This window comes from Myotis lucifugus, unplaced genomic scaffold (assembly GCF_000147115.1).
Source record: "Myotis lucifugus unplaced genomic scaffold, Myoluc2.0 scaffold_342, whole genome shotgun sequence".
NCBI lineage: Eukaryota > Metazoa > Chordata > Mammalia > Chiroptera > Vespertilionidae > Myotis > Myotis lucifugus.
In genome coordinates, this window is record NW_005871390.1 from 876878 (window position 1) to 900974 (window position 24097).

Below are 24097 nucleotides of genomic sequence, written 5' to 3' on the forward strand. Positions count from 1 at the left end.
CCATGCCAACCACACAGGGACCTGAGAAAGCAAGACCCCCCCAACCCCCGGGGGTGCTCTGCTCAGTCAGGCCCCAGCACTATCCTCATAGCATTGAGTGGCTACTCCCAAACCCGCCATACCTTGTGTTGGCGATCCGCTCTCTCCACTCCTCCGAGAGGAAATCACCTCTTTCCAGCTGAAAGGAAGAACACAGGGACAAGAGCTCATCACGGGTCTCTCTTGGCCCCTGAGCCAGCCTCCCACCTGGCGAGGAACAGATGAAATGAGCACAGAGTCACTAAAATGGGCAGACCTTGAGGTAAGACTGAGGCATGGCTGCTGGCAGCTCCACAGGGAGAAGGAAACAGTTGGGGATAAACAGAGACCACACACTGCAGTATGGGTCACCATGAGCCCTGGAGTGGGTACCCTGACTAGTGTTAGAGCGCCCATCCCAGAGGGCCAATGCACAGAGCAATGAAGACACTAGAGAAAGTGCCCAGAAGTCACCATGTCTTGTTCACTCATGGCCAGCAGGGGGCGCTCCCAACACATGGCCTGCAGAGCCAGGGAAGGTCATCACCCCATCACAGCGGGGCTGTTCGGGACAGAGGGTGGGTTGGCAAGGGCTACAAGAAACCTGTATTGGGCACACAGGGCAGTGTCCAGGACACAGACCACTGACCATGAGAGACATGGCATAGGCTAAGCTTCTTGCTGTGACACCAAACACACCTGCTGCAGCTCTCTGACCTGCTTTACCTGAGAACAGGGCCGTTTGGAACTTCAAAACCTGCTTTCAGCACTGCTTTTATTAGCAAACGAATGTCATTCTGCCTCAAGGACAAAGTCTGTCCAAGAGGACACAGTTCTAAATAACTGAACTGTTCAGAGCGGTAACATTTTCCAAAACAAGAAAATTAGTTCTGTAATTCTTCAAAGGCTATCACCATCACTCCATGGTGTCTATCCAACACAACTGAAAACACGTCCACACAAAAACCTGTCCTTGGACGTCCAAAACAGGATTCTCAGCGACCCAAAGGTGGGAACAACCCAACGCCCATCCACGGATGGACAGATACACACACATGACCTATCCATACACTGAGTATTGCTCAGCTATGAAAAGGAGTGAAGTACTGACACTTGCTTACAACATGGATGAACCTTGAAAACACGATGCTCAGTGAGAAAAGCCAGAGCCAAAAAGTCACCAAGTGTGTGATTCCATTACTGTGAAATGCCCAGAATAAGCAAATCCACAGACAGGAGCTGGGTTAGTGGTTGTCACGGGCTAGGGGACTGCTGGTGGCCCCTCATCCATACCACAAGTGCTCTGAAGTGACCAGGAACCCCTTCTCGAGAAGACAGCAGGTGCCCAATGGGCACTGCATCTCTCTCAGGAAGACCCTGAGCAAACTGTCCTACGGGTGCTACTGCCGCAATGCAGTGAGACCATGTGTCCAGAGCAGGAGCAGCTGCAAATCCTATGTCCTCCAGTGTACACAGGGAAACCACCCAGGATATCTTGTGACATGATGTGATGGGGTGGCACAGGGCATGAGGAAGTGGCCTGTTCTCTAAACCACTCAGGTGCTGTGGGAGGACCTGCCCACAGACTGGTTGTATCCTATCTCTGAATCCTCTCCCCACCTGAGGAACATTCTGAATCTGCCATGGCTACCAGTGAACAGCCCAGCCAAGATATGGGGAAGTGACTCGAGGCCAAAGTCCTCACTGGAACGGTATAAGACTAAGCTCCCAGAGCAGGCCTAACATCTATCTTCTATCTGTATAAACCACAGCCATGAGGATGACTATCTGCTTTGTCCTGGGTCTTCCCTGCAAATCCACAAACCTGGGGGTGATCCTGACGACCCTGATGCAGGTGATTTTAGGCTCCTCGTGGTGTGGCCTCTCTCTCCCTGAAGGCTCTCCCATCCAGGCCATAGTGTTTCAAGCCACAGCACCACTGCTCCCTTTGACCTCATACTCAAGGCAAGGAAGCAGCCATAGTCCTCGCCTCTGCCTGCCAGGCCCCACCGCTCTTGTGCCATGACCATCCAAGGAGTGACTGCCTAAGTGGGCTCTGTGTCACTGAGGCCAATGTGCCTGAGCTAACTCTGGCCATAAGATGTGCACGTTACCCCCCCCCCCCAAAAAAAAACCTTGTGACTGGCCCCCAAATCACTGAGTTCTCCTATTTCTCCCATCTGTGGAGACACGCATGAGGGAAAGGAGAGATGGGAGGAGCCCCCAGCACGTACATCATCCTTTCCACGGGGAAACCAGATTTACTCATGTTCCAAGCCAGCAGGTAGGTCCACAGTCTGACTCAGGCAGGGTGATCACACCCCTGTCCCAGCCAGCTCCGCCTCACCATGGACATCCTCCTGGGAGCCACCACCCACACCTCACAGAATTCACATGCTCTCAGCATCCAGGAAAAGATCATGGTCTGTATGAAGCATCCACTCCAATGGGGTGACCAAGGCAGCCCCCCCCCCAAAGCCACGTGAGCAAGAACCACTGATAGGAGGCTCTAGGCTTTGTCGTTCTGCCAATCTGCCCGGAGCAGTCACAGATTTATACAGACAACGCCTAGCTGAACTGCCTGACTTCCAGGGACTCAACCCAGGCAGGATTGGAGTAAAGGTGCCAATATCTCCAGAACGCACGCAGCTCACAGATGACTTTCCTAAGAACAAAGCAGCCAGCATTCCAGTGCCCGGCAGCTCTGCACCTTCTAGGTCTGCCTGTCAGCAGCACTAGGCTGTCCTAATGTGGACAAGCCTGAAGGGAGCAGCTCTTACCCAGGGGGAGGCCCGGAAAGGCACCTATCCCCAGGTGCAGAGGCAGGTCCACAGCTACAGGGCGCCTTTCACACGCAGCACTTCTGTGAGGCCGCAGCTGCCCAAAGTGTCACACATTGGATGAGTGAAACCTGTGTGCCAGGCCCATCACTGGGAACCAAGAGCACACAATCAGGTTGTGAGCAGATGACAGGTACTGCAGGGTTCTGGACATCAGCTTGGGCAGAGCTGGATGAAGCATCTCCCAGGTGGAGGTATGACAGAGAAGCAGACAGAGCCAAGTGGAAGGAGCAGATAAGGCACCATGGAAGGAGAAATATGAGTGGGCAGGAAGGTCCTAGACACTGGGAACTGCTGGGCTGCAAGACAGGGAGGGTCAAGGGCAGAGGCTGGCCTTGCCTGCCTGGGCGGTACCTCTGCAGATCGAGAGGGAAACAGGGGAGGAAGAGGGCCACCAGGGATCCTTGGCCCTGTGAAGTAGGCTCTGGGGCCTAGAGAAATACACTGGGCTATTTTTAGGCTCCTGTTGGCTTTGTTTGCTCTCCAGTTCTTAAGTAACAGGAGGCAAGACTGCACTTGCCAACCCAGCGCCTGGTTGAAGCCACAGAAAGCTGCTGGGACTCCTCTCAAGACCCAGAACACATTCCTGCCAAATCCAGGCATCCAGCAATCAGGCAGATTTTCACCGCACTCTCTTGGAGCAGGGCTGCACCCAACAGGACAAGCTCCGGAAGCAAGCGAGAAGACACCAAAGGCATAGATGGCTGCTCAGCCTGCGGCCAGCTGTTCCAGATCCCACCAAGGCAGGAACCAAGTGTCCTTTTAGTCAAATTCTACTCCCTGACACTTTGCAGGAGCCACATTGGGCTAATGAGCACCCTAAGCCCCATGAGACCCCAAGAACGAGATGGTTTCCATGCAGGGAGCTCTCCTGTGTGCCCAACGATATAGCACAATGTCCAGACGCATCACTGACCCCCAAACACCCACAGGGCTAGGCGCTGCCACTGGATGGTGACAGAAGGAAGAAGAAGAAAGGATAAATGAAGTGCCCAGGGCAAGCTCCCCCGTCCCCCGCAGCTTCCTCCAAACCGCAGAGTGCTGAAGGCAACAGGTGGATTGATCGGGGCTGTTCTGGGAACCAGGTAAATAAAAACTCTTATACTGTGTGCTTGGAACTGTTGGGCTCACTCACCAGAAGCAGAAAGTATTTTTTGAACTTAAAAACCTGTGTTTTGCCCTAGCCTGTGTGGCTCAGTTGGCTTGGCATTTTCCCATGCACCAAAAGATTGTCAGTTGGCACATGCCTGGGTTGCGGGCTTGAGCCCCGGTGGGGGGCAGGTGGGAGGCAGCCAATCAATGTTTCACTGTCACATCAATGTTTTTTCTCTCTCTCTCCTCTCCCACCCTCCCTCCCTCTCCAAAAATCAACAAAAAATCTTTTTAAAAAGCCCCAAAATACCTTGTGTTTTAAGGAAGCCATTAAGTGTTAAGAAAATGGTTAGCTATCTGGAACTCCCAACCAGCAGATACAACAATCAGGTGGAAAGATGTTTCCTGGGAACAAAAAGCAGCTGGACTTACTACCCAATCAGCCTGCAGGACAAATGCCAGAGAACTTTAGGTGTTGGAGAAACAAGAGAGGTCAAAGGAGATGACTCCTCACCTTTCACTGTGTGGAAAAAAATCTGGAAGACATTCCACCAATAAAAAGGGAAGGAGAGCTAGGCCCACCCCTGAATGTGCAAGTCCTAGCAAAGGAAAATCAAGAGCAGCAGAAGGAGCACTTCCAAACTCACTGTACGAGGACAGCATCACCAACACCAAAACCAAAGACGGTACAAGAAAGGGAAACCAGCGACTAAGACATAGATGCAAAAACCCTCAACTAGACAGGAACAAACCAAAAACCCAACAACATGTGAGGACACACACCATGAGCCAGTGGGATTTACCCTGGGTGTGGACGGTCAGCTCAACGAACCTCCATCACATCAACAGGCCACAATGAGAAAACCACATGGTTATATCAACAGGAGCAGAAAATGTATAGTAAAATCCAACACCTTTTCATGATAATGATTCTCAGCAAATTAAGAATAGAGGGGAACTCTGTCAACTTCAGAAAAAATATCCACAAAATACCTACAGTGAATGTCATTCTCCATGGCGAGAAACTTGAGGTTTTCCCACTAAGATCAGGAACCAGGCAAGATGACCCCTCAACCCCGCTCTTCAACACTGTACTGGAAGTCCTAGCTAATGCAATGAGACACAAAAAGTAAACACAAGCTGTACAGATTGGGGAGGAAGAAATAAAACTGTCTGTTCGCAGATGACATGATCATCTACGCAGAAAATCTGAAATAATTAACAAAAATAACCTGGAACTAATAAGCAATTATAGTGAGGTTACAGGATAAAGGTATTATTATATATTATACAATATGTAGCCCAGCCAGTGTGGCTCAATGGTTGAATGTCAACCTATGAACCAGGAGGTTCAATTTCCTATCAGGGTTCAATTTCCTGCCCAAGTTACAGACTTGTTCCCTAGTAAGGGGGTATGCAGGAGGCAGCCGATCAATGATTCTCTCTCATTATTGATGATTCTATCTCTCTCACTCTCTCCCTCTCCCTTCCTTTCTGAGATCAATAAAAATATATTTTAAAAAATACAATATGTAAAGGTCAGTTGCTTTCTAATAAACCAGCAATGAACAAATAGAATTTGAAATTAAAACGACAACACCATTTATTATGAGCATCACAACAAAAGGAGAGAAATACTTAAGTATAAATATAACAAAATATGTACAAGATCTATGTGAGAAAAAGTACAAAGCTCTGATGAAAGAAGCCAAAGAACTAGATGAATGGAGAGAAAGTCAATGTTTATGAATGGGAAGAATCAATATTGTCAAGATGTCAGCTCTTCCCAACTTGACCTACAAATTCATCACAATCCCATTGAGAATCCTAGCAAGTTATTACGTGGATATTGACACACTGATTCTAAAGTTTATATGGAGGCAAAAGGTCCAGAATAGGCAACACAATATTGAAGAACAAAATCAGAGAACTGATGCTACCCGATTTTAAGACATACTCTAAAGCTACAGTAATCAATACAGCATGTATTCTATCCAGCAATTATGTTTGCTGATATTCCAAAGGACTTAAAAACTTATGTCTCACTAAACTCGGCACACACATGGTTATAGCAGCTTAATTTATAATTGCAAAATTTTTGAAGCATCCAAGATGCCTTTCAGTAGGTGAATAATTACACAAACGTGATACATAAAGATTATAGAATATTCTCTAGTACTAAGAAGAAATTACCTGTCAAGCTATAAGAACACATGGAAGAAGCTTGAATGCATGCTATTAAGTGAAAAAAAAAGCCAATCTGAAAGACTACATACTGTATGATTCCAACTATATGACATTCTGGAAAAGGCAAAACTATGGAAACAGCAGTGAAAATACTCTATATATTATAATAATGAATCTATGTCATTATACATTTGTTCATACCCATAGAATACACAACATCAAGATTGAACCCTAAGGTAAACTATAGACTTTGGGTGATTATCATGTGTCAAAGTAGTAGTCACTATTCTGGCAAATGATGTTGATAACTGGGAAGACTAGACATGTGTGGGGACAGGGAGTATATGGGAAATCTTTGTGCCTACCTTTCAATTTTGTTGTAAACCTAAAACTACTCTTAAGAAAAGATTTTAGCCCTACCCTGTTTGGCTCAGTGGATAGAACACAGGCCCACGAACTGAAGGGTCCCAGTTTCCATTCTGGTCAAGGGCTCATACCTTGGTTGCAGGTTCCCTGGCCCTGGTCGGGGTGCGTGCAGGAGGCAACCAATAGATGTGTCTCTCTCACATCGATGTTTCTCTCAGTCTCTTCCTCTCCCTTCCACTCTCTCAGGTGAGGATTAACAAAACAAAACAAAAAAAAAGATCTTATAAAAAATGAATAAGCAAACACACACACACACAGAGGGACAATGTCCGCGTGTGTTGCCCTGGCTTGTGTTGTTCAGTGGTTAGAGCACTACCCTGAGCACCAAAGGGTCGAGGGTTTGATTCCTGGTCAAGGGCACGTACCTGGGTTGTAGGTTCAATCCCCAGCCCAGGTCAAGGGGCATGAGGGAGGCAACCAATCAATGTTTCTCTCTCTCTCTCCCTTCCACTCTCTCTAAAAATCAATGGAAAAAATATTCTCAGGTCACAGAACAGACACATAGACTAATGGACAGAACAGAGAGCACAGAAACAGACCACCACAAACATAGCCAACTGATCTCTGACAAAGGAGCAAAGATAGTCTTCACAACAAGTGGTGCTGGAACAACTTAATCTCCACATACAAAGAAATGAATTAAGACCCAGACCTTACATTCTTCATAAAAATTAACTTAAATAGACCATAGACTTAAATGTAAAACACAAAACTAAAACTCCTGTAAGATATTGTGAAGGTAAACCTCGGTGACCTTAGGTTTAGCGAGGACTCTTAAATACACCAAAAGCATAATCTGTGAAAGAAGAAGCTGTTATATTGTTTCCAAGGAGCAGGAAATTTCCTCTTTCCTACTCTCCCATACCCCCGATTAATCCCCGAACTATGATTATACGATTTAATCCATTTCCCTAATATCTCAGGGACATCAATTTCCACTCAATAGTCAACACCCCATGGGACAGCCTGCTCTAAACTGGTGACAATACAGAGGGAGAGGACTGAACAGTTGTGAGAGCCCTTTGGGAGGGAAGAGCCACAGGACCAGCTGGTGGAACCAGGAAGAATCTAAGTGGTTTTGGCCTCAACAACTGGGTATGTGGTAGGTAATGAACTGAGAGAGGAAGAGAAAGACCTGTTAAAGATCTGGTTTTGGACCCACACCAAATGAATAGACACTGCATTACAGCTGTATGTCCATGGGCAGCAGGAAACCCTGGTAGAAAGATGAACAGGGAGTCTTGAGCATGGAAATGCATTTCAAGAAGTGGATGTAGACGCCCTGGGCAGAAGGAGCAGAGAGACCAGAAGATCTAGGCCAGGGCCTGAGGAACCTTGTCGTTGAAAGGCTGGGCTGAATGATGAAGATCGAGGGGCAGCCCAGAGAGCCGTAGAGAATGCTGCCCCTAATCCCAGCCTTGCCAAGAAAAGGTGCTTGTGGGCTGGGTCACATGCTGCTGGGAAGGCAGCAAGAGAAAGATGCCACTCAGCTGGCCAGTGGATGGGGGAAGCAGCTGTTCCCTTCACACCCTACTTACCCACCTCGCACCAGCTCCACTACACACACACATGCACGACATGGAAGGAGGGGCCGCCTCAGAAGAAGCCCCAAGTGGTTCTGGAGACACGCAGAGGGCAGGTGATGATTACCTTTGTGCTAACCAAGGTCTGAGAAAGATGTGCCACCTCTGTTCTCTGAAAGCGTGGAGCAGGAGTTAGAAACACCTGCCCCCAAGGTGGCCCCTGAAAGAGGAAGACGAGCATGGCCAAGAAGGGGTGAAAAAGAGGGGAAGAGAGGAGGGAGAACTTCTAGGTAATGTCAGCTATCCCATCCAAGGGGCTCCTGAAGGGAGCTAAGCAGGCCTTCCTCCAGCAATACCACATGCCCAGCTCGGGCTAGGCCGGGCAAGAATGCGTGAGGAGGGGCTGCCCCAGTGGGGATGAGCTGGATCCCATAGGAGATGAACGGCGGGTCTGGGAGGAGGAGAAAGTATAGGGGACTTGTTAGCCAAGGGGGCATGGAGCGATGGCACTCACTGTGTATTCTGCATGCTTTTTTCCATACCATTTCATCCACTTCCTGAACTCTCGGTCCATGGTCTGCAAGGGAACAAAATCAGACAGCCCATCAGAAATCCAGGAAGGCAGAGGAACTTGGGCAGATGGCCTGTGGCTCCTCAAGGCCCATCCATCCTCTTGTTCCCCTCCCACTCTGACAGATTAAGCCGAGACTGCCAGTTTGCCCCCTCCACCAACACAACCAGTAAGTAAGCAACAGCTCCAGGAGGATTCTGGGGGTCCCATGGATGGTAGACTGTGGGCCTATGATAGTTCCCAACCTTCAGGGAACAGGACGACACCACAGTCCAAACCACAAACATTTCTGTTGGATGAGATGATGCTCAGACCCATTTACTCCGCAGACAGTGTTACCAGCTGACCCCACCCTGGGGGCAAGAGGCTATAGTTTCCAGAGGAACAGAAACACACTAACAGAGACCCAAACTCACACTGGAGACCACAGAGCCTCAGAGCTCCTGCCTGGATGACCCTCTCTCCCCATGTCCCACCAACCCCCATCCCCACCACCTGATGATGGGGGCAAACAGATGTGAAAAAGAAAAGAGGTACAAAGACATGGCCAAGTCCCCAAAATGGCTCACCTCCGCGTACTTGGCTGGGATGTCCGCTTTCTCGACTCCGTAGTGATGTTTGCAGTTGGTGGCCGCGGCGACTTGCAGCACGACCTGGCCCACTCCTTCAGAGAGAGGTGGGGGGAGGGGTAGTCACAGATGCAGGACCGTAATGGAAGGTGGGAGAAGCCAGGTGGGCAGTGGCCAGGAGGGTATTAGGCAGAGCCCCCAGACTCTCCACGAAGGCACACGCATTCACTAGGGGATGGCTGTCACACTTTGGCTCCCACAACTAGAATTGGTCTATGGCCAGTTGAAGCATGAACTATCCAGACACAGACACAGCCCTTAGAGACTGATGCCACAGGGTAAGGCTCCCATTTATCTCAAATCCACACTACACTTGCTGCCACAGCACAGCAAGGCTCACCAGATCGGACATCGCCTTGAGAACACCATCAATGCTTGTCATCGACTGGGTTTAAAACGGGATTGGAGGTGGCAGGAGAACCCCCCGAAAAACAGAAATGGGATCTCCAAACCACTGTCACTGGTGGCATCGTTGCCCAGCCGGACAAGCAGGAGGAGCTGAGATCCAGGAAAGGGGCATTGCCTGCCAGCGCCGGCACTGTGGACCTTAGCCAGCAACCTGTCCTCCCATTGAGAGGTCAGCTTTGCATTTCAAATAATGTTAGGAGCCCTTCAATTTTCCATTTTGAATAGAAGGTATTCAAATAATAAAAATAAGCACACAAGCCTGACTGGCGTGGCTCAGTGTTTGAGTGTCGATCTATGAACCAGAAGGTCAGGGTTCGATTCCTAGTCAAGGCACATGCCCAGATTGCGGACTCGATCCCCAGTGAGGGGCATTGCAGGAGACAGCCGATCCATGATTCTCTCTCATCACTGATGTTTCTCTCTCTCTCCCTCTCTCCCTTCCCCTCTGAAATCAATACAATACACACACACACACACACATTTTAATAAGCACACTATTTAGAAACACAGGTAAATGAAAGCCCACAGGTAAAGGTCGTGGGGGTCCCTACCAGGGGCAGGGGAGGTAGTGAGAGTCATGCACAAGACTGGTGGTTTTAAAAAATCATCACTCTTTCAATATAAGAGAGATAACTTAAACAGCCTTCTAGATAACTGGCTTTTGAACCACATGCATCCCAATTAAAATATGAATTGTGTGCTTGAAAGGGGCTTAAACTAAGGATGGCGCCACCAAAAATGTCATCTTATCCCCAAGTGTCGAGGACACACGTGCCTGTTTAGACAAGGCTTTCAAGTCTGTAAGCGTGAGGCTGTAGTGTATAAACAAAGTCACACGGGGATGGCAAAGATACCCGAAAGGGGGGCTATGCACAGGATTCCTAGTAGAGCAATCTGATGTTTGACAGTCACATAATCAGCCCTGTCATGCCCATCAGAATATCCTACCAGGAATCAATCAGCCTGATGTTTACTCATTCTACAAAGCTCATCTTGGGCACACCTGCCAGACCCCTGTAGCTGTCCTGCTAAGACAGGCCCTGCTCCCAGTAGCCTCCACTGGTGCTGAGGATGTTCCATAAGAAAGAAATAGGAGGCTGCTGGGGCTGGAGAGAGCTGGGACCCCACCCAGGTATTGAGAAGCAGAAAGGGCTTAGTTGAAACTTGTTGGGATGTAACTGTTTCCTCCATCTCTGGGGGAGCTAGAGGATCTGCAGGAAGGTCGGCTGGGGCAATGGGTCTGAGGGAGGACCTGCCCCTCCAGCAACCTCACACTCTGAACTTTTCACAGAGGAGGTCTGGGGACTTGGAGCATAGCCCTGGGGCCACCTGTCCCACACTCACCACTTCCCAGGTCCACAAACAGGTCGTCCTCGGTCATCTTGATCTCATCAATCATCTGTGCGACCAGGTCAAAGGAGGTCTCCCCATATACCTCTGGGGAGAAGGGCTCGTAGTTGTTGAGCTTCTCAGGGTCCGTCACTGAGTGGTTGTAAACCTGCTGCAGGATGTGCCGCAGGAGCCCATTGGATGGCCGCGTATTCAGCTTCATGGGCTGCGTGGTTCCCTTCCACTGCAGACATCAAGGAAAGTGCAGGAATGCGTCACACAGGGGAAAATACACCCTACGACCTTCACACCCCAACACCAGGTTACTGCTTCCTACTGAAAAAAAGTGTGCATGTGTATATACAAGTGTGTGTATACATGAGTGTGTCTGGGTACATGGGCGTTATATGAGCCTGAACATGTATAAGAGTATGTATGTATACAGGTGTGCGTGTGTGGATGCATGCATGTGTGTGTATAACTGGCGAGCAATAAGGCCCACAGTGCACACAATGCTCACTGCCTGGGCCCTGCCATGCTGCCATGCCGCCTCGCTACACAACAGGGTTGTTAGCCTGTTGGCCTCAGAACCCTGGCCTCAGAATGGCTGTCTTCCTGAAAATCTACGTGGGAAAGAAATGGGCCCAGAGCAGCAGAGAGCCAGCACCCTTCAGCCTTGGCCTTCCCCTCTTGGGACCAAGTAATGTGAGGACAATGGGGTGGAGAACTACAGTTGGGGTCTAGATGAGGAGCTAGGCCTGAGGGGAGAGTGAGGCCACCTACCAGCTGGTGGATGCTGTCGATGGCCCGGTTGTACTTATCACAGAGCCTCTGCATGCTTTCGAAGCTGAAAAAGGCAAAAGAAAGGCACTGGTTACTGCCAAGCTCAGAACAGGACACCAGGAGGGGACGGCACGTGGACAGACGTCACAGGGTCAGGCAGAGCCTGGCTCCCACCCAGAGGTCACAGGGCACCAAAGAGTACCCCACATGGGCAACAAGGCTAGGCCAAGAGTTTCAGGGTGAGGCAGTCATGGCTACGAGGCTGTATCTTGTACTCACAGGCCAAACCCAAGGTCAATGGTGTGCTCATCAGGCCATAGGTCAGAAAAGGGGTTCACACAGCCATTCCTAGAGCCCCATGGGGAATGGGACCCAGACCAGGCCCTCACCCCCAACCCAGCAGGCAGGCTCTCATGGCCTTTCTTTCCCTGGCTGGATCCCGCAGCCCTCCCGCCCTCGGCCCTGACTCGGATGGGTGCTGAGAACACCCACAGGGAGAAAGGGCAACTGGCTTTGCTAGACCATGACCGATACCCTGAATGTGCAGAAAGGAGGGCAGCACCTCCCCCCTTCACACTGGTATCACTTCTGTTTACTAAAACTTTTTTAAGTTTTCACACTTTCAAAGATATAAGCAGCATGTGTTAGATATATAATGAGAGCTTGGGGGAGTTTTGTTTTTTTAATATATATATTTTTATTGAAAGGAGAGGGATAGAGAGAAACAGAAACATCAATGATAAGACAGAATCATTGATCAGCTGCCTCCTGCATGCCCTACACTGGGGGCCAAGCCTGCAACCCAAGCATATGCCCTGACTGGGAATCGAACTGTGACCTCTTGGTTCATAGGTCGATGTTCAACCACTGAGCCAGGCCAGCCAAGCGGGGGGAGTTTTTTAAGAAACGAAATTCTTGGGGAGGGTGCAGGATCAGGATGGGGGAGGAAACAGGGACACTGAATAATTTCAAAAAAAAAAGAATCTAAATTCTCCCAAACATGATCAATTTTATTTCAGGTGTTAATTTTCAATGAAATCCCCTAAACCAGGGGTTTTCACCTGGGATTGTCATACCCCCAAGGAATACAGGGTGATGTCTGGGAACATCTGTTTTGTCATGAGCTGGGGTGCTCCTAGCATCTAGTAGGTGGGGGCCAGGGATGCTGTTCAGCACCCACAGTGCCCAGGACCGCCCCACAGAAAGTGACCCAGCCCTGATGTCCACAGTGCCACGGGGGGGCATGCACCAGGTTTCTGTGCTATATAAAAGGAGCATCCCTGGGGCTCTCTACATCTGTTCAGCGATGCCAGCTGAGTAATGGGCTCCTTCACACACGGGACACAGAACCACTACTCCCCACGAGCACCTTTGATACCTACCCCACTCCTCATTCTCAGCCCTAGATTTACAGAGTTTAGGGGCACTTTCCTTCCTAACAGAAGTAACAAATTCAACTAAGACCAGCACCCACATGACAGGTTTGCAACTCCCTTGGATGGCAGCTGCCATTGAAAAAGCTAGAGAGTTCAAGGGCAGGACAGAGCAGCCACCACCAAAGCCTGAAGAGTTCTCACAAAGGACAGTGACTAGAAAGAAACATCAGAGCGGGCTGATGCAATGAGTCAGTAACTAGGAAAAACGAGCTCCAGCACATTCCAGAAGACTAGTTACAGGATGGAGGTGACGAGAGGTATGAGGGGCCAGCAGGCTCACAGTGGACAGAGGCCCTCCTGGCCCTGTGGCCCTGAGTCCACCTAGCAGATGGGAGGATGACTTAGCAGCAGGTCCAGGCTCTGGTCCACGCTTTCTGTGGCCGCAGGCAGAAGCCACTACACTATTCATCACTCTGCATTTTAGTTCCTGTGCTCCAACTTTCACATCACCCCTTCAACCCAACCACAGTGACCACTCACAGCCTCCGACCACCCCTGGGAGACATTCTCCTGCAAGGATGAGCAGAGGCGGGGGCTCAGAGCACCTGGGCCATATCCCTGCAGCCTAGCCCCAGACAGGAATCCACCCCAACAGACCAAGCTCAGCCCCACGGGCTATCCCTGCTGTCCCTTTGCTTGAAAGAGAAATGGTCCCACTGCTCGCCTGACCCTCATGTTGCACCAGTCCCTCGAGGGATGCCATCAGACTGGCCCCACTGCTCTCTGCCAACTCTGACATCCTTCCAGTCTTTTCTAAGCCAACTGAACATGAAAGGAAGAACATTAAACTTTCAATTCAAGCGTCTTGTAGCAAAAGCACCTCTCAAACATCTGCTGCTGTAGGCCCTGCACACAGTGGACACCCCTTTATTAAAGATGTGCTTCACCGACTATGTGATTGACATGCAAGGGCCAGTGCCCCTACATGTCCTCACCATAGGGGCAAGAGGACTTTGTCATGGGATCCACAGCATGGTTGATGCCCTGGACAATGAGAAGGCAATTCTCCCCTTTTTCCCCCCTCCAATCTTCACCTGAGAATATGTTTTCACTGATTTTAGAGAGAAAGGAAGGGAGAGGGGGAGAGGGGGGGAAGAGGGGGAAGAGAGATCAATTGAATGCCTCCCGTACGCACCCCAATCGGGGATTGAACCCACAACCTGGATATGTGCCCCAACCGGGAATTGAACGGGTAACTTTCTGGTGTATGGGACAACACTCCAACCTACAGAGCCACAGCAGCCAAGGCCGGTTGCCTTCTTTTTACAACACTGGGTAACAATTACTAGATGGGGAGGAGGGCGAGAGGTGAGAGGACAGAATCTGGCTGACTGAGGTGGGAAATGCTGACCCGTGAACCAAGGCCTCTAAACACACAAGTGAGATCAAGGAAGGGACGCCTGCGTGCTGGGCCCTGTGTGGGGGCTCCTGGGCTCCTGTGGGCCATGCTCTTCAACAAAGGCTGAGTTATCTCAGCCCACAGACAGCACCACCCTTTAGCCTGCCAAGAGCTAAAATGGACACAAGCCTGGAATGTCATCTTTCTTTCTCAAAGAAAAATAAAAAAATTCCAAGCAGGCATTCCAGAGCTGGCCTCTCCCTTCTCCACCCACAGGACTCTCCTTTGAGATCAGGATGTGCCTGCAGGAAACTGCTGAATGTGGCCAAAAGGCTGGGTACAGTTATTGAGAGTTGGACTGGGGCTAACGAGTATCTGGGGCTCCAGAGGCCAGGCCACCAGTGGCTTCTGGGTAGGAAGCTTGGCTGCTGGAGTCGCCTGCTAGGAAAACAGCGACTGTTAACTTGAGGTGATTTCACACAGACCAAGTCTTGTTGCACTATGTGGCATTCTCAATTATGTCCTCACTCTGACAGCCTCTGCCAATATCTGATAAAAAGTTCCTATAAAATAGCTCCAGAGATTATAGCCAATTCTGAAAGGAAATTTCAGATCAGTTTTTACCATGGAAGAAGAACTAATTATAGGCTGTGTCCCTACCATGTGTTCAGATAGAAGAGAAGCAGCTCAGACAGAAACCCACTTACCTTTTGGTGTCGTAGTCGATTAGGACATAATTCTCCATAGCGAGCTTGAGGTCTGGGATTTCCTCACAGACCCATCTGAAATCCAAAAGCAGAAACAATAATGAAGATGATTTTTCAGGCTGGACATTTCACTCTCAACTTTCTTAAACACTGTTTACTTCTAAATATAAAAAGATAATATCCTTATTACTCAACCGGAGTCATCACTACAGATTATACAGAGAATAAAAGGCAAATCAGGAATATGATGAAAAAATGGCATGCCAATGAATCAATAACTTAGTTGAAGTGAACAAATTCCTTGAAAGACACAAATTACCAAAACTGACATGAGAAGAAACAGAACATCTGAATAGCTCTATCCAATTACATAACCTGATTCCCTAATAAAATACCTTCCCACGGAGAAAACTCCAGGCCAAGATGGCTTCACTGGTGAATCATATCAGACATTTGAGGAGAAATAGCACCAATTCCACCAAAATGTTTCCAGTTTTATGAGGCTAACATTATCCAGATACCAAAAGCAGAGGAAGACAAAAGCATCGTAAAGGCATTACAAGAAAGATTTTTGTGTCATCAACAGACACAAAAATCCTTCACAAATATTACAAACGAATTCAGCAAAACACTTTTATCAAGTGAGGTTTATGCTAAGAATGAAGAGTTGCTTAACACTAAAATTAATCACTGTAATTTATCTCACTAATAGAATAAAGGAGAAAATAGTATGGCCATCTCAACAGATGCAGAAAGTGAACATGACAAAATTAAATCCCTACTCATGATTAAACAAACTCTCAGGAAATTAGAAATGGGGGAGGACAGCTCAATAAACGTCATGGGGTCAGGTATGAAACTATTGTCTCTGGGCAAGAAACCACCCGCAGCTCCACTTTGCCTGCTGGCTCCGTTCTGTGATCTGCAGGGGATGGGAGGTGGAGTGGGGGACACAAGGATACTTGAGAAGGAATAAGGAACAGCTCTTTTTGTCCCTGGGTCCCTATGTCATCTAACAAGACTCCTCATGCTGCCTCAAGTACTACTTCTCGTAATAGCTACTGAATCCAGCTAGCAGTTTTCTTTATCATGTCCACAGACCACACACTCAGACCACACTCCTATCTCAGAAGTCTGGGTACCCTCCCCTGGAGACCCATTCCAAACTCACAGTCGCCAGGGCCAGCTGGACAGTCCACATGTCACCTTCCTGTGCTCCCCAGACCCAAGGGTCCCTAGGCTGCAATAGTGCTCTCTTCTCCTTTGCTTACAGAACGAGCCCCTTTACTCCTAGTGAGCACCTCCTGATGGGGAAACCTCTGATCAGCAGCACACATGGTTTCAGGCAGGAGACCATGAGCCCTGCAGCTAACACCAAACTGGGTGCGAGACTCATACTCCCAGGAGGGTGGAGACAGTGAAGATGCCTGTAGGCCCCACCTCCCTTCAACACTGTACTAGATAGATAGAGGTCCTGGCCAGTGCCACATGACAAGAGAAACAAATGGACAGTCTTTACTGGAAAGAAACAAAACTATCTCTGTTCACAAGACACACGATTCAGTATGTAGTCTAGCCTATGGAATTTACAGAGATGCTTCTAGAACTCAAGATGTGAATTCAGCAAGGTCGCAGGACACATGGTCAACATGCAAAAACAAGCTATATTTATATGTACCAGCAACAACAAAGAATAAAATAAAAGAAAAAAAATTAAATGTCACTTAAAATAGCACTAACACATAAACACTTAGACCTTGGCTGGTGTGGCTGTTAGTTGGAGCATCACCCATGCACCAGAAGGTTTCAGGTTCAATTCCTGGTCAGGGCATATACCTAGGTTGTGGGTTCGACCCCAGGTCGGGGCACCTACAGGGGGCAACTGATTGATGTATCTCTCTCACATCAATGTTTCTCTCTCTCTTTCTTCCTCCCTCTCTAAAAAATATCCATTAGAAAAATCCTTAAAAAAACATAAATACTTAGGGATCATTTTAATGAAAGACTTGCAAGAGCTCTATTGAAAACAAAACAAAACAAAATGCTGAGAAAAGTTAAAGGCAACATAAACAAATAATGTTCATGGGATCCAAGATCAATATTGTTAAACCTCCTCGTCAAACTAGACTCCACCTCAAAGTAATCCCTAAAAAAGCCCAACAAGCTTTTTTGGAGAAACAGACAAACTGATTCTAAAATTGACACACAAAGGCAGAGAACGTGGAACAGCCAAAATAATCTTTAAAAATAACAGCACTGTTGCAAAACATACTATCTTGTTTTGGGACTTACTATAAATCTGCAGTAACCAGCAGTGTGTGGTAAACAACAGGGCAGTGACACTGAACACAAAATCCAGACAGACAAACATATAAACATGAAATTGTGATAAAAGCACCAAGATAACTTAATGGGGAAAAGAGAGTCTTTTCAACAAATGAGGCTGGAGCCCTAGCCGGTTTGACTCAGTGGATAGAGCATCAGCCCGCAGACCAAAGGGTCCTGGGTTCAATTCCGGTCAAAGGCACGTACCTTGGTTGCAGGCTCCTCCCAGGCCCAGACCCTGGGGGACACGTGCAGGAGGCAACCAGTCAATGTGTTTCTCTCACATTGATGTTTCTCTCTGTCTTTCCCTCTCCCTTCCACTCCCTCTAAAAGATCAATGGAAAAACATCCTCAGGTGAGGATGTACCAAAAAAAACAACAACAAATGAGGCTGGAACCACCAAGTATCAGATGGAAAAAACTTAAATTTTCACCCTCATAATCTTTGTAATCTCATTTAATAGAACCAAGATTAATTCACAACTGATTTTAAACCTGAACGTAAAAGTGAAAACCACAGAGCTTCTTGAAAAGAAAAGACAGTATCTCTGCAACTCAGGAGGCAAAGATTTCCTGGATGCAACCCAGACAACTAACCATCAAAGAATGAACTCAGTTAAAAGCTTCCACTCATTGAGGTGCCATTAAAACCGCAGTCAGCTACACTACATCTCATATAGTACCTCATCAGGCACTCACTGCCAGAATATGTCAAGAATTCTTACAACTTAAGTCAAGAGGAGACAAACAACTCAATCTCAAGAAATGACAAAACAAAGCAGAGCTCCCCAGAGAAGTGGCCGATTCTAAGGGTGCGATGTGGGAAACTCAGAATGACTGTGGAGCGTCCTGTGGTTCCAGAAAGTGAGGCTGGACTCAGAATGGGCGGGGGCAAGTCAGAGGAACACAGGACAGAATGAAAAAGCCCCCATTGGGCTCCCTGAGTTGAAAACACATTCATCATGTGGTGGACAGGTAAACAGGATGAAGGAACTGTGGTCCCTCCTACAACAGCACACTGCTCAGTAATAAAAAGGAAAAGCTACTGGTACACACAATGGAGAATCTCAAAACTGCGTGCTCAGCATGTGCTGTACAATTCCATGCAGGTGAAATTTTAGAAAATGTAAAGTAACACACAGTGCCAGAAAGCACATCAGGGTTGCCGAGGACAAGAGTGAAGAGGGAGATGGATTCAGGGGACATGAGGAAATGTGGGGGATAGAGATATCTGTTGCCATGACTGCTGTGCATGGACATGTGTACAGCCACCCCACTTAGACTGTACACTTCACACATGTGCAGTTTCTGTGCCTCTGGTGTATTTCAGTTACAATTTTTAAAGTAATAATATTGGAAAGAACACCCTCAACTACCTCTGTGTATGTTGGAAATTCTCCATTATAAAAAGTAAAACGAGAGGGAAAAAAAATGAGGTAACCACCCATCTCTGCCAATGAACAGAACTCATCTGTAGGGACAAAGAGGGAAGAAGGTCAAGTTGTTTTGAGACACAGGACTTGAGGCTCAGGCCTGGAGGTCAGCAGCCACTGCCAGTCCAGGAGAAGACCAGGTTAACTGGAGATTCCAAACCAAAGGCTGGCTCCACAGATTCAAACTGGCCTGACACCCTGTACTGCAGGACAAAAAGACACCCTACTTTGCAGAGGAAAACCCATTGGAGAGGCCGCCACCATGAAGCACCCCCAAGGAGTAGACAAGAACCAAGCTGCCAGCTCAGAGCCCTCCCTCCCTCAACCACAACACTTCCACCATCTAACCAGCAGCCTCTTTAAAAATAAATAAATCAGCCTGGCTGGTGTGGCTCAGTGGTTGAACGTCAACCTATGAACCAGGAGGTCACAGTTCAATTCCCGGTCAAGGCACATGCCCAGGTTGCGGGCTCAATCCCCAGTAGGGGCATTGCAGGAGGTAGCCAATCAATGATTCTCCTTCATCACTGATGTTTCTATCTCTCTCTCTCTTCCTTCCTCTCTGAAATCAATAAAATCAATCAATCAATAAACCAGCCCTAGCCAGTTTGGCTCACTGGTTGGAGCATTGGCCCTCAGACTAAACATTCAGATCAAGAGCACATACCTCGGTTGTAGGCTCCATCCACAGCCCCGATTGGGGCACCTGCGGAAGGCAGCCGATTGATGTCTCTCTTTCTCCCCTCTCTCTAGAAAATCAACGGAAAGAATATCCTCAGAAGAGGATTAACAAAAAAATTTAAAAATATAAAAAATAATAAAATGGAAAAAATAAATAAATCAGCCTTGGCTGGTATAGCTCAGTTGAGTGTCATCCCATGTACCAAGAAATCACCAGCTCAATTCCCAGTCAGGGCACATGCCCAGGTTGTGGGCTTGATCCCCAATCGGGGGTATGCAGAAGGCAGCCAATCAATGTTTCTCTCTCCCTCTCCCTTCCCTCTCTCTAAAAATCAATAAAAACACATTTTAAATAAACAAATAAATAGATAAATAAAACTAAGCAACCTGTAATACTGCTTCACCAACTGAGTGGTTTATGGATTATACTAGAAAAAAAAAGATCCTACATCTCAACAATGGCATCCTGCTAGATCCACACAAATAATTTCACCCAATCCTTAAAACGATCTTTCAAGGAGATACTGCTCAGCCCCAAGATCAAACCAAAGCAGTTGGGGGAGCTGCAGGGCCTGTTAGGTCACCAGCTCCCAGGCAGCAGGGTGGAGATGCCCATCCTGACTCTTCCACAGACACCACAACCTGGCCCTGCCATGGGCTACTACAGTCTCATGTGGATGTCATGGTGTGTGACCCAGGTGGTGACTACATGGCTAAGGATGTTAAGAAACAACACAGCAAGATGACAGTAAACAGCCCTAACCGGTTTGGCTCAGTGGATAGAGGGTCCCAAGTTCGATTCCGGTCAAGGGCATGTACCTTGGTTGCGGGCACATCCCCAGTGGGGAGTGTGCAGGAGGCAGCTGATGGATGTTTCTCTCTCATCAATGTTTCTAACTCTCTATCCCTCTCCCTTCCACTCTGTAAAAAATCAATAAAATGTTTTTAAAAAATGCCAGTAAACAGACATGCGAGTTTACCGAGGGAACTGACAAAGATTGGGGTTTCCAAGCATGGGATATGCAAAGCAGGAAGTAGCCACTGTCATCACTCGAGTTTGTTCCAGATCCTCAATCCAGCATGGAGAAAAGGCCCATTAGAGACAGAGTGGAGGGTACCTCCCTCCTGGCTCCAGACCCTCAAGTGCCATACCAGGAGAAGGCCCACTAGACACAGCAAAGGGCGCCTTCCTGTTGGTTCTGTCAAAATTGTCACTGACACACCCTGTGATCTTCCCTGCACTCTCACAGACTGGGCTTTTGGAGGGCTACCAAGGATATGGAGGGAAAATCAGTCCACCAAGGGGCTGTGGCTGAAACCGCACCAAATCCAATAGGAAGAGGACAGAGACAGATGGAAGAGAGAGTAAAACAGGGGGAAGAGGAAAGGAGTTCCCTTGTCCATCAATTTCCATGAGAAGCCAAAGTTCATAGAGGCACCAGGACCTCTCCAGGCCACACCCAGACAACCTGGACTCCTCTAACCAAACTCTGACACTTATCAAGTCTTCTCAAGATGCTGATAGGGAAACACAAGAAGGACTGGGCTGAGAGAAGGTGGGTGTGCTGGAAAGACAGGAACGGGCGCTGGCCCCAGGCCAGACCCACCCCCGCAGATGCCACACTCACCGGATGGTCTCGATGATTTCATGAGCAGCATCGTGGTGTTTGTCCTGAAAGATAAAATGACAGGGTTTAGAGCTGACTGAGCAGTCTCTCGATACTCCATTGATGGCAGGTTGGCCATCTTAGGGTCCAGGGACTACAGGATGGGGGCACTGTAGCCCCTGGGCTTTCCCATCTCTGTATTTTCAGACCCACTAAGCTCTCAAACGCCCCACTCAGGCAGGACTTCCCAATGAGTTATTAGGGTGCTGTCCTGGGACCCCTGCCCACTTGGGACATGCTGGCCTAGATGAGACCCTGTCCCTGTAGTTTCTCTCCCCAGCAGGCAGCAGGGAAGGGATGAAATCTATGACCCCAACCCTCCTGTCCTCCACCCGCCAGTACCCACTGGCACTTCTCCCAGGCACTCCCACGGCCTGGATGCTACAGGCCTGGCTCTGAGTTACTGACCCTCCCAGGCCTCTGTTTCCCGATCTGTAAAATGGGAAATGCCAATAATAACCATTGTGAGAATGCATGTGGCCATCCTCCTGCCTAGACAAAGACACCTCCCACTTCCACTGGTGGCCAGGACTGTGCCCACTGTGTGTGTGGGGGAGGGGGGATTCACCATGGCTTCTTCCTCAAAGGAAGCTCAGGGATCACTCCAGGCCTTTCACCAGGGTTTGGGCAGCAAGTTAATCCAAAATCTCAAAGAAACTAGGATCAGAACCACCGAGTAGTCCCCTCTAACTCTGTCCTTCTCTCACATAAACACTACGCCTTCCATACTGCGGTGAGAGTTAGTGCAGCGGGTCAGCAAAGAGGATGGGCCTGGAGGGAGAGGCCTGCCAACCGCTGCTCTGTGGCAGTAACAACGCCTCTTAGCCCAGGCCACCATTTCTACCGCTTTACAACAGGACATGGGTAGAGTGCCTCACATTCAATAACAGAATCAAAACAGCTCTTTAGATACCCTTGAGACTTAAGTCTTATTTTTAGAAAAATAATAGCTCTATTGAAATATAATTCTGATAGAACGGAACTCACTTGTTTCAAGTACACAGTTCAGTGGTTCTTAGTAGGTTCAGTTTTGTGCAACCACTGCACTAATTCCAGAATATTCCATCACCCAAAAAGGAAGCCACATCCCTATCAGCAGTCATCCCAGCCCCCTCCCAGCCCCTGACAACCACTAACCCACTTCATGTCTCCGTGGATTTGCCTATTCTGGACATTTCACATAAATTGGATCACACACTATGTGGCCTTTTGTGCAAGGCCTTATTTTTTAAGGCACAAGAAAAAAAAAACATCCTTCTAATGTTCAGAATAATGTCCTCCCATTTACTAAGAATCAACCAATAAATATTAAACTGGTATCATTTAAACAAGGTGGGGACAAGATGAGAACATACATCTACACAGAAATTCATATGTGAGCGTTCACAGCAGCATAATTCACAACTGCCAAGGGTGTAATGCAGCTGCCAGCCATTACCAAGCCACAGTCCTCACTGCATTAACTGTCTTGGCCCAAATATGCACACAGGCCTGCAAAGGCACGGGAGCCTGGAATTTGGTCTCTTCTGTGATGAGAACTTGTGCTTTCTCAGCTTTAAAACCAAAATAAAGAGCCGAACCGGTTTGGCTCAATGGATAGAGCGCCGGCCTGCGGACTGAAGGGTCCCAGGTTCGATTCCGGTCAAGGGCATGTACCTTGGTTGCGGGCACATCCCCAGTGGGGGGCGTGCAAGAGGCAGCTGATCGATCTCTCTCATCAATGTTTCTGGCTCTCTGTCCCTCTCCCTTCTTCTCTGTGAAAAATCAATAAAATATAAAAAGTAAAATAAAATAAAACCAAAATAAAGGGAGAGAGAAGTTGACAACTGTGCCCTCTGAGGTCTCAGAGTAATCCTTTTAGGACCAGGCCAGTTTCTACACACAGTCCTGAAGGTATAACTTTAGAAGCCCTGGTCACTACCAATGATTCAGACGCTCTCCTGACCTACTGGCCATGGCCTCTTTTACTTCTCCATAGACCTTCGGAGGAGAGAGATGTCAGACCCGGCCAAGAAAGGTCAGACTGGGAACAGCCCTGAGGAATCCTGCATTGACAGTCCAGTCCTCATCTTGTTATGCAGGGACACCCCCTCACACTTGCCCCTCTATAAGAGGAGCCCTGGACCCTGGATTGATGGCCCAGACTTTGTCTCATTATGCAAAGACACCTCCTCATATTCCCCCTTGCATTTCAAGAGCTCTGGACCCTGAATTGACAGCCCAGTCCTCCCCTCATTACACAAGGACACCCCCACAATGCCTCCTTCACTGCCCACATTCCCAGCCCAAGGTGGCCCACTGCTGCATCAGAGACTGGCCCATGCTCTTCTCACTACTTGTACCAGAGCACCCTAAAGAAGCAGCTGAGAGCTCTAACCAGTTTGGCTTAGTGGATAGTGTGTCGGCCTGCAGACTGAAAGTCCCGGGTTCAATTCCAGTCAAAGGCACATGCCCGGGTTGTGGGCTCGATCCCCAGTAAGGGGGTATGCAGGAGGCAGCTGATCAATGATTCTCTCTCATCACTGATGTTTCTCTCTCCCTCTTTCTTCCTCTCTGAAACCAATTTAAAATTATATATATATATATATATATATATCTATATATATATACACACACACACACACTCACACTAGAGTCCCTGATGCATTTTAAGTGTGTGCACTGGGGTCGGAGGGGTGCTTCCCTCTAGTCCTGCTCTCCTCA

General features: G+C 48.3%; 1 protein-coding gene across 9 annotated transcripts in view; it reads right to left on the bottom strand.

Moving 5' to 3' along the window:
* Positions 1-24097, bottom strand: part of DOT1L (DOT1 like histone lysine methyltransferase) — a 62097-nt gene that overhangs the window by 28574 nt on the left and 9426 nt on the right. For 3 of the 9 annotated variants that reach the window (XM_014466519.2, XM_014466518.2, XM_014466520.2), the window contains exons 2-8: positions 21356-21399; positions 15289-15363; positions 11807-11870; positions 11039-11267; positions 9227-9321; positions 8601-8663; positions 123-178 (exon numbers count right to left, since the gene is read on the bottom strand). In XM_014466519.2, the coding sequence (XP_014322005.1) occupies positions 123-178; positions 8601-8663; positions 9227-9321; positions 11039-11267; positions 11807-11870; positions 15289-15363; positions 21356-21399 (626 nt within the window). Of the gene's footprint in view, positions 1-122; positions 179-8600; positions 8664-9226; positions 9322-11038; positions 11268-11806; positions 11873-15288; positions 15364-21355; positions 21400-24097 lie in introns of those variants that run through there. The other 6 variants (XM_023764651.1, XM_023764650.1, XM_023764652.1 and 3 more) reach the window with 5 other exon arrangements.